Source organism: Heptranchias perlo, chromosome 19, assembly GCF_035084215.1.
Source record: "Heptranchias perlo isolate sHepPer1 chromosome 19, sHepPer1.hap1, whole genome shotgun sequence".
In the NCBI taxonomy this organism is placed as follows: domain Eukaryota; kingdom Metazoa; phylum Chordata; class Chondrichthyes; order Hexanchiformes; family Hexanchidae; genus Heptranchias; species Heptranchias perlo.
In genome coordinates this window covers 30,745,738-30,764,586 of record NC_090343.1, presented here as the reverse complement: position 1 = coordinate 30,764,586, position 18,849 = coordinate 30,745,738, and the positions used below count along the sequence as shown (strand labels likewise).

The window sequence follows — 18,849 nt, the reverse complement described above, 5'->3', positions numbered from 1 at the left end:
CCAACTAAGCCCCCAGTTTGTACACCTCAGGAAAGATATTGGACTTGGAGGGAGTACAGTGCAGATTCACCAGAATTATGCCAGGGCTTAAAGGGTTAAATTATGAGGACAGGTTGCATAAACTTGGTTTGTATTCCTTTGAGTTTAGAAGGTTCAGGGGTGATCTAAAATGATAAAGGGATTCGATAGGGTAGATAAACTATTTCCTCTGGTAGGGGAACCCAGAACAAGGGGGCATAATCTTAAAATCAGCGCTGGGCCATTTAGGGGTGAAATCAGGAAGAATTTTTACACACAAAGGGTAGTAGAAATCTGGAACTCTCTCCTCCAAAAGGCTGTGGATGCTGAGTCAATTGAAATTTTCAACTGAGATCGATAGATGTTTGTTAGGTAAGGTTATCAAGGGATATGGAGGAAAGGCGGGTAAATGGAGTTGAGGTACAGATCTGCCATGATATAAGAAAATGGCGGAACAGGCTCGAAGGGCTGAATGATCTATTCCTATTCCTATGATCAGCTGTTCTGGCTGTTGGCTAGCTGAAAGAATAGTTTGATTTTGCTAAAAGAGTTTTATTCTTCACTATTGTAAATAGTATTGTTTTACCTGTTTAACTTTAAGAGAATTTAAATATAGTGACACACCAATTTTTAATCATAACTTTCGGAAATCAAAAGAGTAGAATTAGGACAGATGAATCATGTGGAAAACAAAACTGGTAAAGAACTGATGGGCCGAATAGCCTGTTTCTGTGCTGCAGCATTCTATGGATCTATACAAAGGAAAATCAGAAACACACTGAATTAGTAATGCAAAGATTTATTTTAAATTGTATATTCCCATTTTCAACATCACGTGAAATATGAAAATACTTTATAAATATACAAAAAACATGAAAGGAAACATTTCTTGTATTGACAAAACAGCCTATATATATGTTTGACTGTAAAAGTTTGCATTCACACTGCCTAAATCTTCTGGAGGTGCACATTAGTCAAAAGTATGAACTAGCCATAATGCTGTATGTAGAAAGTAAAAGACTTTAAAAAAAAATCAACCCAGCATCTTTATTACAAATTACCGATTAATTCATATTATTGCAATTGTTGTGCAAATTTAATAGGAAAAATATCAACCAGATGGAGCATTGGTGCCAATTTCACAATTACAGCTGAGTGTCTCCGGCTTTTCCCAAAGTTTAATGCTGAAAGGAGCTTTGTCTGATCTCCAAATGGACTAGATAGAGCACTCCATCTCAGATATAAAGCAAGCAAATCAGTGATTAGAGGTTGTACTTCAAAACAAACAAAAAGGAAGTCTAGTAACTTTACACTTGTAAATGCCCCAAGCTACAAATTCATTTTATGCAAAGACCAAAGATATTTTTCTTATTCATCAAAAAAAAAATTTCTTTAAAAAATATTCAATCTGTATAGGGGAGGTGGAATACCTAAAAGTTCACATAATTTGTTAACCAATAATCCACTGAATTTTTGTAGATGGTTCTCTAAGGGAGTTTGTCCTTTTGATATTATGTGCTAATGCTTAAATCAATATTTCTCAAAGTAACACCATACTATTACCATTAGACGTGCTAGGAAACAAAGTGACTAGTTCACAATCATCCACGTAAGAAATGTAAAACTCCATAAAGTAGCCAAAAACACAGTAAGCCTGCCTTCTGATGGGCATCTTCATAAAACAACTTTAAAGTTCAGCATCTACATTCCTTTCATAAGCCCCTGAACATTGGATTATAAATTATTTTTCCACATTATTTTTCCAGTTCACCAAAAATTATTTTCAATAGTGTGGACATAAATACAATATGAAATGACTGATCACAAACTTTGGATTAATTCAGCATGAAATGATCCAGCATATTTAAACCAAATGGTGGTCAGTAACAAAAACAGAAAATGCTGCAAATGCACAGCAGTTCAGTCAGCATCTGTAAAGAGAAAAGACAAGATAATGTGCCAAGTGTACCCCTTTGTGACAGTTCTGACTGATCTGCTATGTATTTCAAGCATTTCCTGGTTTTGTTTTAGGTTTCCAGCATTTGCTGGGTTTTCTTCTTTTCATTTGTGATTAGTGTTAAGTACATTTCTACAACTTCTGCACGTTTGAATCATGCACAATACATGCAAAAGATTCTTTGGAACTGGCACCAAAAATAATTCTTAGAAGGGACAATGCAATCTCAATATCTACAGCAGGGAGAAGGGGACATTCTAGAAACACAAGCATGGGAGGGGTCATGCATGGGATATGCTGCATTATTCAGAATACATATTTCATTCAGATATTCATAAATAAACGGCAATTTGTTTTATCTTGTGATATCTCCCAGTTATTACTTCAATGTCAAATCTTTAATTCCTTTTCACTTTTTTATATATGGGACCTCTTGCTTCTGTGTATTTGCTTTAAGTCACAAAAAGATGCCAGGAAGTTCAAATATAAAATTCTCTATGGCAGTGCTTGCCTGTAAACACTCAACACTAGTTGTTTATAGCTGAGGCAGTGGAATTATCTAACTTTTTCCACCCCTGTAAAAGCCTAATAGCCTTCACTATCATAAATGTTCCAACATTAAACATGGCCAAACACTGAGGAAATACACGGCAACCTTGGTAAGCAAAAAAGTGCTATATACCTGGAGACTCAAACCTGCAACCATCTGCTCTTATGCTAGCTCTTCATTTCATCTTAAGTGATGCAGATTTATAACTTTGAAGTTATTTCTTCCAGATTTTTGCTAGGTGTGGTAAAAATTAACCACTTAAATTACCTAAATGCTCTACATTTCTACAGGAGACCTTTTCCCCTCTTTTGTGTTCTCGAAACTGTGAAAATTCACATTGATATTGGAGGTTTGGCAGTGTGAAAGGATTTCTGTATTTCTATTATGACACCAAAAAGCTTTAAATAGTAAACTTATACTTTTGCAAATATGGTTTCAAAAGTAAAAAAAATTACCAAATCACACTCATTGTCTATTATCAACACATGCTTATGTTGGTATTCCACAAATAAGGTGTCACATTCATAAAAACCCCAGGAATTCCATAGATATTTATTGTCCAGTTCTCAGCATGCTTCAGTAAATGAGTTTTAATTACTTCAATAATGCTGTTCTAAAAATATATTTTCAGAGTTTGAGCTAATATTTAGAGTGCATGCCCTTCATGAATAATATTTACATTTCAACAGATTATGCCCTTTTGTTAAACAATGGTTTTAATATATGTACATAAAAGCTTTGCAAATTAAAAATGCAATCAACAGAAAACTAAATCTACTCATCACAGACACTCAATAGTGACATGATATAGAATTATACACAACTAATTTGGCCATTTAGATTCTTGCTAATTTATGGTAATGCATTATTATTCATTGTGGCATTATTCACAGCTGAGTTCAATATGAGCAGCAACTGACTGGAAAGCTGAAAATCTTGTGTTGTTCCCGTGAGGCCTCATTGCATTGTATCCCTCTTAAACAATTTAAAATTGAGAAACCAAGGCGGTGGGTCAAGGCCCACAGTGCACAAAACCAGCAATGTTGAAAAAGGCGAGAAAAATTAAGGTAAATCAGAAAGCAGTGGTTAAGTGGTGCCTTGGGTTTTGAAGCCTGAAGATTGCAGGAGGGAGGAAAGACTGAAGCAGGTAATGAGTTCTACATTTCTGGGAAAGAGTAAGTTGAGGAGAGACTGTGTAATGAGTCTTGAACAGGCATGGCTGAACAAAGATACAATACAAAATCTGATGCAGAAGTTGTCCAGAGCAACAAAGGAGGAGGTGGGAAAGCTGTGTCTCTAAATAGAAATGTTCAATGAAGCAATGAGGAAAATTCAGAAAGAGAAATTACATTGCTCTTGGAATCAATTTTATTATAAGGAGGTGTACACTGTTTAGGGAGGCATCCTGTGAGAAAGACAGATTTTCCAATCTTTCAGTCAGGATGAGAAAATATAAACCAAGTGAACTTGTATTAACGGGAAGTTAAAACTTTATTGTCTAAGACTCTGAATTGGAAACCAGTAAACAAAAGCTTTTTTAAAAAATGGCTTAATATGTATCATAGCATTTGATAAATATATTTTTCTGTTGGAAGAGTTTGAGCTGTTTTAGGGAATGCTTCAGCAACCCCTAACTAGTTTATAGAATGTTGTGTGGTTAATAACACTATCAGTATATTCCTAGAGAGCATAGTATAATATTGAAATTTGTCTACTCAAGATCCCAAAAACTTCATTCACCAAAAATTTCTGTTTTCACATTTATGAAATTATGCCAAAAATTATGGGCATTCGAAACAACTGTGGTATTCCGGAGTCAGTAGCACAGTGAAGAAAGATAATGTCCAATAGCTCAGCAGCACCACTAACAGGAATTATGCAACACTGCAGCCTTCTGGAATTTTGAAATTGTTAAAATTCTCATACAAATGAAAGGGGCTACAGTATTTAACATTTTCATTTAAATATACTATTTTCATTTAAAATGAAACAAACAGCAAATGATTTCAAACAGTAAGAGGTGGGAACATTTGAAAATCTAATGCCAAAAGCTGGTAGATTCTATGAGAAGCACAATAATTTGGGGCAGAGGTTGAAAGAGTGACGGCTAATGACATAAATGATTGAAATGAAGTACGTAATTTATCTTGATTTCCAATATGACCGAATATAGCGCATGAACTAAATGTTCCTCTCCTTTTTATTAAAGTTTTTTTTTATTTGGGAGAATAACTTTTTTTCTTCATGGTGTGTCGCCATCATTCTGGACCTTTAGTTAGATCAGATTAAGCATACACTTTTTAAAAGCAGTTTTGAAAACCTGCCTGCTCCATTAATTGTTACACAAAACACATTGTTTGATATACGGTCCATATGAACAGCTGGGCTATGTAATCCTTACTTGGTGAAATATTTCTAAGTCAAACTTGAATGCAAAACACAGATGGATACCACTGCTATGTCAGCTTCTGCTAATAAACTTTTCACCATCTTTAGACTGGTATGAAACTTGTATTAAGGCTAATTTGATATAAAGCTGTCACTATAAACCCGATCAAACCAAAAATACTGGTCTGAAATTTATGCGCTCAGTTTCAAATGCCCAGTGTAAACCTTTAGACACTGATATCCTGCCAGGCTTTGCATTCTATTTTGTGAACAAAGTTCAGAAAATTTACATACATATTATATGCTAGTGGTTCTCTGTGGCACTGCTCACAGGTCATCTGTTTTTTTAGCACAATTGTGATGTTTAGCTGCTAAGCTAGACTGTCCCTTTAAAGTGTGGTTTAAAAAGACATGACAAGTAATTTTACCTGCTTGTAAACTCCTGAGGTCAGGGTGTAATTGTAACTGTTAGTAATTTCTGGCTCCAGGTCAGAAGAACTTGTAATAAAATGTCTGGCTTTCTTTCCATTTTTTTTCAAAAATTCTTTTGTATCCTTAACAAAGTGTAACATTTTGGAGTGCAATGGACACAGACATGATGCAGTATCAAAAATGTATTAATAACTAGCAGATCTCCCAAGGCATGACTCACAATGAGTCAGATGATATGCTATTTTGTAAAGACAGGAATGTTTACAATGCAATGCACACTATTATTTTGCTACAGTGGTGCTGTGTCCCTTTAAAGCCACAAAATTTGAATTGTTGTTAAGTAAACACAGGCTGAGGTCAAATAGTTTAGTGGTTATTTGGTCAGAAAACTTTGAAGATTGGAATGTGCCTTTCCTAACATTTTAAGATTGAGGAGTGTGATGGCTAGATGCATTAGATGTACTGTTTTTAACATACTGAAAATGGATAATATGATGTTAAAGTCACATTTCAACCAGGTCAGTTCTTGTCAGCGGTCTCACCTACAAAACAGCCTTGCTGCTATAAACATAAAATGTTGATTTTCCGAATACGCACTGTTGATTGGGAACCTCATCAGTCGACAGCGTGTCATCAGGAAATAAAGGGCATTTCTGCATGACTTTCTTTCCAATAATGGATGGGAAATTCATGGGGAGTGTGCCCATAATTTTCCGATACGGGCTGAAACATGCAAGGCTCCCCATAGCAGCATGCATTTGGATAATTAGCCCCATGGAGTAAAAGTGGCAGAAGGGAACTGAAATTCAAGATAGTGTCAGGAATTCAGGTTTCACTCCAAAATGCCACACTTGATTACAAAAGAAATTAAGCTGAAGTAAGCAGACTGCACATCAGTTATGTCAACAGCAGATGAAAGGAAAATATGAAATTTTTTGTTTGTCATACTGTTATATAATTCACTATTTAATGCTTAAATATGAAGCATTAAACTGTCTCAATAATGCACAAATGATGACAAAACTATGATAAATTTACAATAAGCCTGCATCAATAATTACATTTGGTTCACAGTCTGTATTTTTCTAAACTGAACTGACATATTTTTCTAATTATACTTTCAAAACTCAATGATTTAAGTTCCATACATTGATGATTTTTTAAAAAACTAGCTCAAAATTTCAAATTGAAATCTGTACGAAACTGGAATTTAATGTTTGAGCCTTCTACCAAGTATCCAGTTCTACATGTCAAACAAAAGTTATGTGGACAATCTGGTGACGCAACGAACTAGCATATCCATTACAATCTGGGAGAACTGGGTTTTGATACGTACTGGAGTTAAAATTTACATCGGAGCTTCACTTGTCAAATTATTGATGTTAGCAAGTTCTTAAGATGAATTACGAAGCAAAAAATAAACAAAATATCCGACAATAGGAAGGAAGCAAAAAACAGCAGGGTTTCTGATTCAGTAGTCTTATGGACTGACCACACAGGGACTGTGTAAATCTCTGCAGTATCAGAATGCTCAGAGAAAGTGGGGATAAATTAAACTTTTGATCTTATTTACAAGAAAATAAAGTGCATGTCCTCTGTGCAATCTACAGTTTTTTTAACAAATAGATATTCCTTAGGTTAGGCTTAAATGCTCACCTTCATTATGATAATCTGAACATGCAAAATATTATCTAGAAGAATTAAGTGCACACATTTTATTGGCTTTTGTTTTTCTCAATACTAGAACAGCCAACAGTTGGCAGAAGGTTCACTCCAAGAGGCTCAGAATGCAATGGAATTGAATCTAACCGATGCCAGCCCTTCTCCTCAATCTTTATGGAACTCAGTGTTCTAGTGCAAAATCTGGAGTAAAGCCCAGATGTTTGATCAATCCATATGCTAAAGCAACTCCTGTTCTTCATCTTCAGAGCCTGACGGTCCCTGACGCACCTCCTCATACCACTTGTTCGTTAATGTTTTCATCTGTATTCGTCCATGATGGAGGTCCTAGAGTACATACATAAAGTTACAAATATAAGGGTATGCATATAGATTTAAAATAAGTTTGGCTTTTTAGGAAGTTTTCTTGTTCTCTACTTACAATTCATAGAGATTTAGAAATGTAGAACTTAGTTGCATTTTGTTAGATTTTTCATAGAGCAGTGATTATCTTTAGTGATAAGATTCATCCACATGCAGATTGATGTGAACTTACATATCTTGCTTTCTTTACTGAATACATCCTGGCCTTATATAGAAAGCTTAAGCTATTTCCATGTGCTGTTCTACTCAGGAGAGCTCTGAGAAAGAATCTGAACATTTTTATCAACTTGAGCTGAAATAGCTGGCTGTAAGGGCAGTATTCCATTGGGCAGTGAGGCTATACGTGCAAAGAGGTCTGAAGTGTTACCGATTTGTCAAAAGGGAGGAGGCACTTCAGATTCCGTGTTATGAAACTGGGTGCTTGGCCTTCCAGATTGGCATGCTGTATTCTGCCAGGCAGTTTTTACTTTAAGTATATAAGCATGTTCTTCTATCATGCATAGGAGTCAGCTCAGTGTGGTTAAAATAATTGTTTTAATGAGACATACAGATAACTTCATGAAGCCAGAATGGAATCAAAGGGCAGATAATAATGTTCAGAAAATAGATATTTTCTCAGAAAACCAGTCACAGATGTACGGTATTAAAATCTACATTATCTGACCTGTTTTACATAAAGTAGTGAACCACATTAAAGGTCCCTGTTTTAAGAAATTTCCAATTTCAAATTGAGCTTTAAACACATTTTATAATTCTAATGCTTCGATGTTTCTTTAATATTTAAAGGTATAAAATACATCTTAAGCAAAAAGAATATGTATTATATGTCCCTTCAAATATTTTCTTGAGAAAGACCTTACAGCAGCTTTCCACATAGACAATTAAAAAGGCAAATAATCTCATATATGTTTTGGATTTGAATTTTTATAGTGATGACCAAGAAACACAAAAGTTGAGAAAATTAAAATTAATTTGTAGCATTCCTTCTTATTAAATATGTCTGCAGCAATATTTAGTGTTATCATCGCCGAGTCCCCCACCATCAACATCCTGGGGGTCACCATTGACCAGAAACTTAACTGGACCAGCCATATAAATATTGTAGCTGCAAGAGCAGGTCAGAGGCTGGGTATTCTGTGGCGAGTGACTCACCTCCTGACTCCCCAAAGCCTTGCCACCATCTACAAGGCACAAGTCAGGAGTGTGATGGACTACTCTCCACTTGCCCGGATGAGTGCAGCTCCAACACTACTCAAGAAGCTCAACACCATCCAGGACAAAGAAGCCCGCTTGATTGGCACCCCATCCACCACCGGCGCACTGTAGCTGCAGTGTGTACCATCCACAGGATGCACTGCAGCAACTCGCCAAGGCTTCTTCGACAGCACCTCCCAAACCCGCGACCTCTACCACTTAGAAGGACAAGAGCAGCAGGTATATGGGAACACCACCACCTGCACGTTCCCCTCCAAGTCACACACCATCCCGACCTGGAAATATATCGCCGTTTCTTCATCGTCGTTGGGTCAAAATCCTGGAACTCCCTTCCTAACAGCACTGTGGGAGAACCTTCACCACATGGACTGCAGCAGTTCAAGAAGGCGGCTCACCACCACCTTCTCAAGGGCAATTAGGGATATGCAATAAATGCCGGCCTCGCCACATCCCTCCAAAATGCCCTTTACATTGAGTTACATCAAGTCTACAGCAAAGAAACAGGCCATTCAGCCCAACTGGTCTATGCCGGTGTTTATGCTCCACACAAGCCTCCTCCCTCTCTACTTCATCTAACCCTATCAGCATAACCTTCTATTCTTTCTCCCTCGTGTGCTTATCTAGCTTCTCCTTAAATGCATCTGTGCTATTTGCCTCAACTACTCCGTGTGGTAGCAAGTTAGCAATTAAAGACGACATGTTTTCGATTTCCTGAAGGGGTCACTGGTATGTAATTTATAATGTTATAATTGGTACCTATATCTCATATATACTGAATGCAAGGGGGTGTGTTTTATTATCTCACTGACTTGATTTAATATTAACCAGAGTTTTAATGTTTCTTAGTCCTTGAACTTGTATTAGGAGGTAAAGAATTTATGACAATATCCTATATAAACCCAACATTTTCCCTCTGCAATGTGTTAAGGCATCTCACTGTCTTAAATTGATTTGGTATGCAAGAAACACCATTCTAGACAGATGTTTCAAATGGGTCTAATTCGCATTCCCAGCACGTGGATGTTCTGTGCATTTAATCCCTTGTGAGCTAAATTTAACTGAATAGCAATATAAGTTACACGAAATTCCTCAGTCAATAATCCGAAACATTACAGCCACTGACTGACAAAATATTAATGTCAACTATTATTATCGCACTGAGTTTAATGGACATTGATGAGTTATTTTACATGGGATTCAACTAGAAGAGAAAGAAAGAAATTGTTTGGAACCTTGAGTTTCATCCCATCAGAATACATGGAGAAGAGGGATCTTTCTGAATTTAGACATCGCTAAACATAATTTATAACTTTCTATTCCACTGTTAAACAAATAGTAAATTCTTGTACTTGCCACGCAATACTAACGGTTCCTGTATTACATGATGTAAAATATTAGTTTATTGATTATTCTGAGAAAATTAGGATGGCCAACCTCTGGAGTAAGCCTTCGTGTAAAGAAAGGATTCAAATATTTAGCATCCAGCCACATGAAACCCTTCAGATCACGTTTGATGTACTGTGCCTCATACTCCTCTTCTGTTAGCTCTGATAAGTGTTCAGATTCAATAGTGTTACCCTGGAAACAACAGCAACCAATTAGAACAGTCTATATACATGTAAAAATGACTTAGTGAGTTGGATTGTCAGTTACAAATTATTTATACATTCTGGAAACTAGGACTGCAATTTTTATTTCTAAATTGTGTTACTCAGAGCTTTGTACATAGATATCTTCCTTTTAGTTAGATTTAATAACAAATTCAAGATTAATTAAGTGAAAATGATAACCACAGAAAATTAGCTCATAACAAACAGTGGCTCAGAAAATGTTGTATTTCAGCTTGTTGTTTCAGATACAAACCAAGCATTCAGGTTTTCTTTTCCAAATTCTGTTTTTATTAGGGCATCCTATCTAAGTTTTTGTTGCCTTCAATTATCTGGTCTGATGCCTATGTCAAAATACAAAGTGTAAAAAAGATAAGAGAAATAAGCCAAATCAAATACCATCTTCTCAGTTTTGCTGAGGGTAATATCTTTCTTGTTTCTTCTACGGGTTTTGGGATCTTCAATATCCATCAGTCTGGTGAGAGGCATTGTTCCTCCACCCAAAACCAGAATTGTGAAAAGCACAATGACTATGGTGGTTGTTCCAATAAGCTGACGCTTCTCTATTGGCTCCATCTCCAAATGTAGACTCAATGCATAAGGAATGGCACCACGTAGACCTAATATTAAAAAGAGTAAATTAATCCCAAGACTTTGTGGAGGAACTAGATGCTAAAATCATATTGGTCATTGTATCTTTTGATTTTGATTAGAGCTAATTTGACCTCAATTGAGGATTCAACTCACAGTATGGGGAGGCTTTATTATAAAAAAACAGTATCTGTGCTTTGGAATTAAAGCTTCAGAACTTAAATACTTTGCAATAGAAACAAACATCTGAATTGTAATAATGAACATATGGTCATACAGTAGATGGTAATTACAGATAGACATTTGGATTAAAAAATGTGACTGGAGTTATCTACAGATGTAATTCTTACTCAGGAGGTGAAAGTGCTACCACTGAACCAAGACTCACACTTAGATTATATTATTCCCCCTATAGGTGAGAATTAGGTGGTCAGGTTAGTGCAGAAAAGGTTCAGGAAACAGTGTAGCTAACTAGCACATGTTGATTTTAACGGAGTTAAGCGGAGAGGGAGGTGGAAAGGTTTAGCCTAAACACCTCTGGCTCTCCATTTCCCTTTCCTCCTTTAAGATGCTCCTTAAAACCCATCTATTTTACCAAACCTTTGGTTCCCCCTCCTAATATCACCTTCTTTGGCTTGGCGTCCATTTTTGTCTGATTACGCTTCTGTGAAGCGTCTTGGGATGGTTTTTCTACATTAAAGACACTATATAAATGCAAGTTGTTGTTGTTGGTTGTTGAAGTCTGACTCACTGTCATTTGGTTTAACAAATTTATGTGATCAATCCTTGCTGTAGTTTAGTATCATAGCTGTGTCGATCTGGAGTAACACAGCACAATTATATTTAAGAGCACAGCAAAAGCAAAGAACAAAAAAAATTTCTGCACCTGAAGAGTTTTCATTACTTCATATTATAATGATTATTTACATTAAATATTTTAAAACTGAAATTTACATTTAGATATGTTGAAATCAACAGTTTAGAAGAACATTATCTGTCATCCACTTACCACTAAACCACATAACGAACATCATCTTGGGGGTAATTTTATGATCTCGAAAGAAGTTCAGAAGGTAGGAGAGGGGGAAAATATTCACCGCTCTGCCAAATAAGACAAGAACCTGTAAAGCAAAGTCTTATTAGTGCAATTAAATATAGATAATAAATAGACAGTGCTTATAATTTTTGAAACACTATTAAATACTAGCAGACAACAATGCATTTGCCCTAATATTTGATTTACCAACTGCAAACAGAGAAAGCAGTTTAATTTTGTTTCGGTATCAGCAACTATTAAACTGGGGTTTGGCGAATAAAAGATAAAACAATGTACGTACAGGTGCACAGCATTATGGATTCTCCTTCACTTCTAAAGCTATGCTACTTATAACGAAGGCTGTAAAGACCCAATACTATAATAACCTGTATGTGTATTAACAATCCTGATTGAAACTCAGTGGAATATGCTAACTACTCAAATACTGACAGTAGTAATACAAAAAAGGTATTTCCACTGGAATTTCTGCAATGTTTGCACATTTAAACTGTGCACAGACCGTGACATTTTGTCATGCTAACATTAACACACAATTGCATAACGCACTTACACACAAACGCTTAACATATTTCTATACAATTCCTTTGCTTGCTATTTTACAGAAGAGTTAATCAATTTACTTTAAATAGGTTAATACTGGTATTAAAATAGCAGCAAAGGAATTGCATGAAGCCTTTGTAAACTAATATTCCCACAGCTCATCATAGTCATTGGGTCAAAATCCTGGAACTCCCTACCTAACAGCACTGTGGGAGAACCTTCACCACAAGGACTGCAGTGGTTACGAACATACGAATTAAGAGCGGGAGTAGGACATTCGGCCCCTTGAACCTGCTCTATTTGATAAGGTCATGGCTGATCTGATTGTGACCTCAGCCCTACTTTCCCGTCTACCTACTATAATCTTTGAATATAGGAACATTCAAGAAGGTAGCTCACCACCACCTTCTCAAGGGCAATTAAAGATGGGCAATAAATGCTGGCCTTGCCAGTGACACCCACATCCCATGAACAAAAAAAAAGCATAATTCCAAGCCATTGTGTTCATATTATTTGACTCTTGTCCAACTTTAGTTTAATCTAAAGTTCAAACATATATTTTGAAGATTTGCATTTAATATTTCTTTAAGTATAATGTTAAATCTAATTTGTAGTAGTCATTAGACAACTGAAAAAAGACAATGTACCCAATCAATAATTGTGGCAATGGTCTTTTGGGAGAAAATGTCTCCCCTGGACTCTTAAAACTGGTCATAAATTATTTCAATTCTCTATACATTGTGAGACTATAAAGTTAAAACACAGTTCCAAAAAAGTTACTTAATTGAAAATAACTTCAGAAATCACGGAAGTAATCTGGATACAACCACTATGTTTTAAGAACAGCAGATGGTCAAGATGGTAGATGGTCAAGACATCTTTCAAGTATTGGGGGTTACAAGATAAAATGTGAGGTGATGCATTTTGATAGATCGAATCGGGCCAGGACCTACTCCGTTAATGGTAGGGCGTTGGGGAGAGTTATAGAACAAAGAGATCTAGGAGTACAGATTCATAGCTCCTTGAAAGTGGAGTCACAGGTGGATAGGGTGGTGAAGAAGGCATTCGGCATGCTTGGTTTCATTGGTCAGAACATTGAATGCAGGAGTTGGGATGTCTTGTTGAAGTTGTACAGGGCATTGGTGAGGCCACACTTGGAGTACTGTGTACAGTTCTGGTCACCCTATTATAGAAAGGATATTATTAAACTAGAAAGAGTGCAGAAAAGATTTACTAGGATGCTACCGGGACTTGATGGTTTGACTTACAGGGAGAGGTTAGATAGACTGGGACTTTTTTCCCTGGAGAGTAGGAGGTTAAGGGGTGATCTTATAGAAGTCTATAAAATAATGAGGGGCATAGATAAGGTAGTCAAAATCTTTTCCCAAAGGTAGGGGAGTCTATAACGAGGGGGCATAGATTTAAGGTGAGAGGGGAGAGATACAATTTTTTCACTCAAAGGGTGGTGAGTGTCTGGAACGAGCTGCCAGAGGCAGTAGTAGAGGCGGGTACAATTTTGTCTTTTAAAAAGCATTTGGACAGTTACATGGGTAAGATGGGTATAGAGGGATATGGGCCAAGTGCAGGCAATTAGGACTAGCTTAGTGGTATAAACTGGGCGACATGGACATGTTGGGCCGAAGGGCCTGTTTCCATGTTGTAACTTCTATGATTCTATGATTCTATGACCATGTGTCATCTGAAACCTGCAAATATGGTAAAGATTTTTTTTTCTAATCGCATACAACTCCAGTTCAAATGTATAAACAATTATCATGTACTGTTTTATACAGAATTTATATTTTATATGTTAAAAATGAATATGAATTACCAAACTAGATTCTAAGACTTGGTTTTTCACAACTGAGATACTTTCTTTTGCATTATTTTGTCAATTTCCTTTCCTCTCCTGGATTCTCCCTGTGCCATGCACTTTGTGACCGTTTCCAGACCACTGACATTGAATTTCATAGAAATGACAGTGTGCTTTTAGGTTTAGTTGTGTTTCTTTAATTAAGTCAGCAATTTGAGCTGATTACAGTAATAGTTAATAACTGCATAGCTGTAATAGCTTAAAATCAATGCTTTCAATACTTGTATAAAATTAAAGGGTCAAATAATTTTTCTCAAGTTATTTTGAAATCATAAAAAGCTTCTATAGCTCATTGATTTATAATTTAGTTTGTTTGTTAACTCTTTTAAAGTGTGGCATATGATAGATATTTTTTCTACTTTGTCACAGAATGATGTGTAGGAGTACTATGGAAAAAGAAAAAGAAATTCAATCTATATCAGGAATGGAGGGATTAGATCTTGAGGATCGATTATGTAAATTGGGCATGTTCTCACAATAAAAGAGTAGGTTGAGGACGTGATATGTTTGCGCTTTTTTGGGATTCTAAAAGGGTTAGATAATGTAGACCATGACAAGCTGTTCAAACTTGTTCAGAATAGTAGAACCAGAGGAAACCGCCTACGTTTGAAGGGGATAAATTCAAAACTAATCTGGAAAAATCTGCCTCCTCATTTTAATGAGCCTGGTGTAGTGTGAACAGCCAGCCGGTGAAGTGTAGTCCAATATTGGGCCGCAGCTAGCGAGGCCTGGGGGTTAGGAGATAGGAAGCTGCAGGGGGTGGGGTGGAAATATGGTTCTTTAAATGTGGGGTCGGGACGGTCCCTTACAATTTTTGGTAGCAGGCGGTCCCAAGGTCTGGTGCCGGTTGCCTCAGGGCAAACTAATCTTGCAGTGGGGGCCTCAAACAGGTATTAGGCCCCTTATTTGCATGTTCCAAGTTCCTAATGCCTATTTCAGGCTTTGGGTCTGTACGCCTTTTTTTTCCCTTCACCAATATGCTGGGCAGCGCACTTCTAGCCACAAGTGTGTGCGAGCATCCTGCCTGCCATTTTGGGGGCTTCGTAGGCTGCTTAGCACCCAAAAAACAGGCACTTGTGTGGCCAAGTTTATAGGCCAAGGTTCCCAAAGCTTTCCATCACTGGGGGTTTTCCTCATTGAATGTTTGGGTCTGTTGTAGACATATTTAGAGATTTATGGTTATGATTAGTCAACTCCATTATTGTTGTATCATGCGACTAACAGGATGGTAGAAGGTGAACTAGATGGACCGTGTCGTCTTTTATCTAGCAATTCCTATGTTCCAATATTTCATCCACAAATTGTGGGGGTAATTTTAATCTAACCCCCCGACCGTTTTACACCCCACCCAATTTTACTCCCTTCAATGGAGAGTAAAATTGGGCGAGGTGTAAATCAGGTGTCCCACCCAAATCCACCAGTTTCCTGCTCAGCGGGTTAGGTTAAGATTACCCTCAATGCCTTTTAACAAGATAAATAGTCACTGGTATTTATGCAAACTGATCTAATTTACATAGTAAATTTGGTTGGTTAAGAATACACCAATAGTGCAAAAGCATGGAAATTACTGTTGGCAATATCAGAAGGTGATTGTTAAAATGCTCATATGGCATTCCTGAGTGAGGAAATAGGCTGGGTTCTGATAAATATTTTTAAGAGCTCAGTGAACAGTGGAGCTGTAACTGGGGAATGTTTCCATTATTTTACATAAATCTCAAATTGCTGATACAAACGTATCTCATGTTCCGGTTGGGGATTTATCTACGATTGAGGCAACAACACGAATAACATGCCTTTCCAATCTTCCAGGACAAATCAGCAAATAAAAATCAAGCACAAACAAGACTGAGTTGCAACCCTTTGAGGGCTGGATTACCAGTATATGTGGTTCTACTGCTACAGAAGGGACATCTTTATTATATAAGATACTATCAACGTTCATCAAAAGGGCATAGCAGTCATAAGTAGTAGTCAGCAAGGTTTAGAAGCAATAGATCATGTCTCTTTAATCTGCTGGAGTTCATTGATTAGTCAGCCATACAAAGTACGGTGCAGGAAGTTTTAAAAGCTCGCTTGCATAAAGAAACCACATGAATAATGACAAACTAACTTCTGTAAGAGTAATAAGCTATGGTTTCAAACTGATAACAAGTCATCACTGGTTTCAGCTGTCCAGAAAGGAAAACCTGGGCCCCGATATTATGGGGGAGGCAGCAGGGGGGGGCAATTGGGTGCGTGGGTAACCCGCCCAATAAAATGTGTCTGTTCCCCACGTGATCGCGGGTAAATTGGAGCCACTTAACGTGGCTTCTGGGTTTGGCGTCCGAAACCTGTGCAGCAGGCGGACTGCGCACCCGCATCACAGGCTGTCAGCTGGAGGAACTCTATTTAAAGGGGCAGTCCTCCAATGGCTGCTCTTGGAGCAAACACCCAAATAGGACAATGGAGCAGCCCAGGGGAAAGGCTGCTCCTAGGTTCAGTGATGCCTCACTCCAGGTGCTACTGGATGGGGTGAGGAGGAGGGGGGGGGGGGGGGGGGATGTGTTCTACCCGGCGGACGGGAAGAAGTGGCCTACCTCTACCACCAAGAAGGCCTGGCTCGAGGTAGTAGAGGAGGTCACCAGCAACAGCAATATCTCCCACACCTGGATCCAGTGCAGGAAGCGCTTCAATGACCTAACTAGGTCAGCTAAAGTGAGTACACTTACTCATTCTCCTACATTCCGTCTTCCACATCACTGCCCCCACCTCCCAACTCATTCTGCACTGCCAACACTACACTATCACATCACTCCTCACACCCACTCAAAGCTCATCCTCAACTTACCTGCACTTCCTCACCTCCCCGGTACTCATCCCACCACTACCATTCAGCCCAATCCTCATACAATGTCATGGCTCTGTCTCATACTCACCCTCTGATGCATCGCTTTCATGGTCAGCCGCACCCAAACCAATGCATTCGTTGGTTGGCCACGTCACCATCATTCACTCACGCGTCTGTATTTTCTCCCCTTATTAGGAGGAGATCCCAGAATGCAGGGGAGAGGGAGAGGACCGGAGGGGGTCCACAACGGGTAGTCGTGCTCACAGACGCTGGAGCTGAGCCGCACCCTCGAGCGCCTGACCGTCGGGGACTCCAAGACTGGCACCCGACAAATGTTTGGTGACAGAACTTTAACATTCAGCGCACACAATATGAATTGATGTTAACATGCCTTGCCATCTTCAGCACCTCAACATCTGTCATCATACTTAATATTGCCTTCTGTTCTCTTATAGGGCCTTCAGCGACTGCTGTAACGGCGAAGAGCGATTCCTCAGAGGACCTGCCGGCCTCTGAGGGTGCACGATCACATCTGAGCGAGTCATCCATCAGCGCAGATACACACACACCTCAGTGGGTCCTCGTCTGCAGTTAATTGGGGTCGCACGTGGTGATCAGACACTGGTGGCAGGGGCAGCTGTGGAGAGTCCGCGTCGGTGGGAGCACTCTTCTCCAGGCTCTGCTCAGCTGGACACAGATGCTGAACCCTGGGGGCCATCCATTAAAAAGGAGAATGATCGAGGGGCAGCAGCACATTTGCGAGGTGCTGGAACAGGTGCCACGCGCACTCTCCACAATCGTGCAGAGGATGGAGGAGTCCAACTCTTGCATGAGTGAAATGGTGGCACAGGTAAGGGACGACATCTCTGAAATAGCGTCACAGGGACGTGAGGGCATCTCCGAGATAGCGTCACGGGCAAGTGCGGGAATATCTGCGATGGAGGGAAGGCTAACCTCTATGGAGCTTCAAGCATGGCTCACAAATGAGTCCATTCAGGCCCTGACAACGGCCATTCGGACTCAGGGTGAACAACATTCTGTGCCTTAAACAGGCAGGCAGATACACTAGCACTGGCCTTACAAGGCTTTACATGTCCTCCAAACTGAGCAGCAGAGTGGTAGGAGTGGTGTGGGCCTGGCCCAGGGGAGGGATAATGGCGAAAGGGGACATGAAAGTGGGGACATGGAAGTGGGGACGTCACTCAAAGCGCCCCCACATCTCACTCGTTGCCTCCCTCTCAACTAGTACCCGCAATGCTGCCTCCTTTCCAGGTGGCCGAGTCTGCCCCTGCACAGGTGCAGGTGGAGCAGTCTTTGGAGGGGCCCTCATGGGCACCGAAACCCAGAGGGCGTAGACCCAAAGCATCTAAATCGGTCAGGGCATGAACAAGAGCAACCTGCCACTACCTCTGCCGCAGCCACAGGGGATGCACCACGTTGAAGTAGTTGGAAGCGAAAGGCAAAAGTTTTGTAAGCACAAAGGGGATGCACAGGGGTGTCTGACGGTTGGTCATGTTTTTTATTTATATTTGCTTTTTGTTAAACACACAATAAATATAATTATTGTCACAACTACTGCCATGTCTTGGCCATGTTTGACTGGCTTCTGTAATGAGGCCCTTTCCGGAGGTTCACCATGAATGCCCACACTTGATGCCACCCATTGGGTCACTCTACAGTGGGCAGATGTGTAGTTGCAGGACTGTTATGTGCAGGGATTGGGGGTGGGGGTGGGGGGGGGGGGGGTGGTG

General features: G+C 39.0%; 1 protein-coding gene across 1 annotated transcript in view; it reads right to left on the bottom strand.

Annotated features, from left to right (window-relative positions):
* Positions 1 to 797: 797 nt before the first annotated feature.
* Positions 798 to 18,849, bottom strand: part of slc9a8 (solute carrier family 9 member 8) — an 84,421-nt gene continuing 66,369 nt past the window's right edge. Inside the window, exons 13-16 of the mRNA XM_068000579.1 lie at positions 11,811 to 11,922; positions 10,610 to 10,830; positions 10,038 to 10,181; positions 798 to 7,352 (exon numbers count right to left, since the gene is read on the bottom strand). Coding sequence (XP_067856680.1) covers positions 7,245 to 7,352; positions 10,038 to 10,181; positions 10,610 to 10,830; positions 11,811 to 11,922 — 585 coding nt within the window. The 3' untranslated portion in view covers positions 798 to 7,244. The remainder of the gene's footprint in view (positions 7,353 to 10,037; positions 10,182 to 10,609; positions 10,831 to 11,810; positions 11,923 to 18,849) is intronic.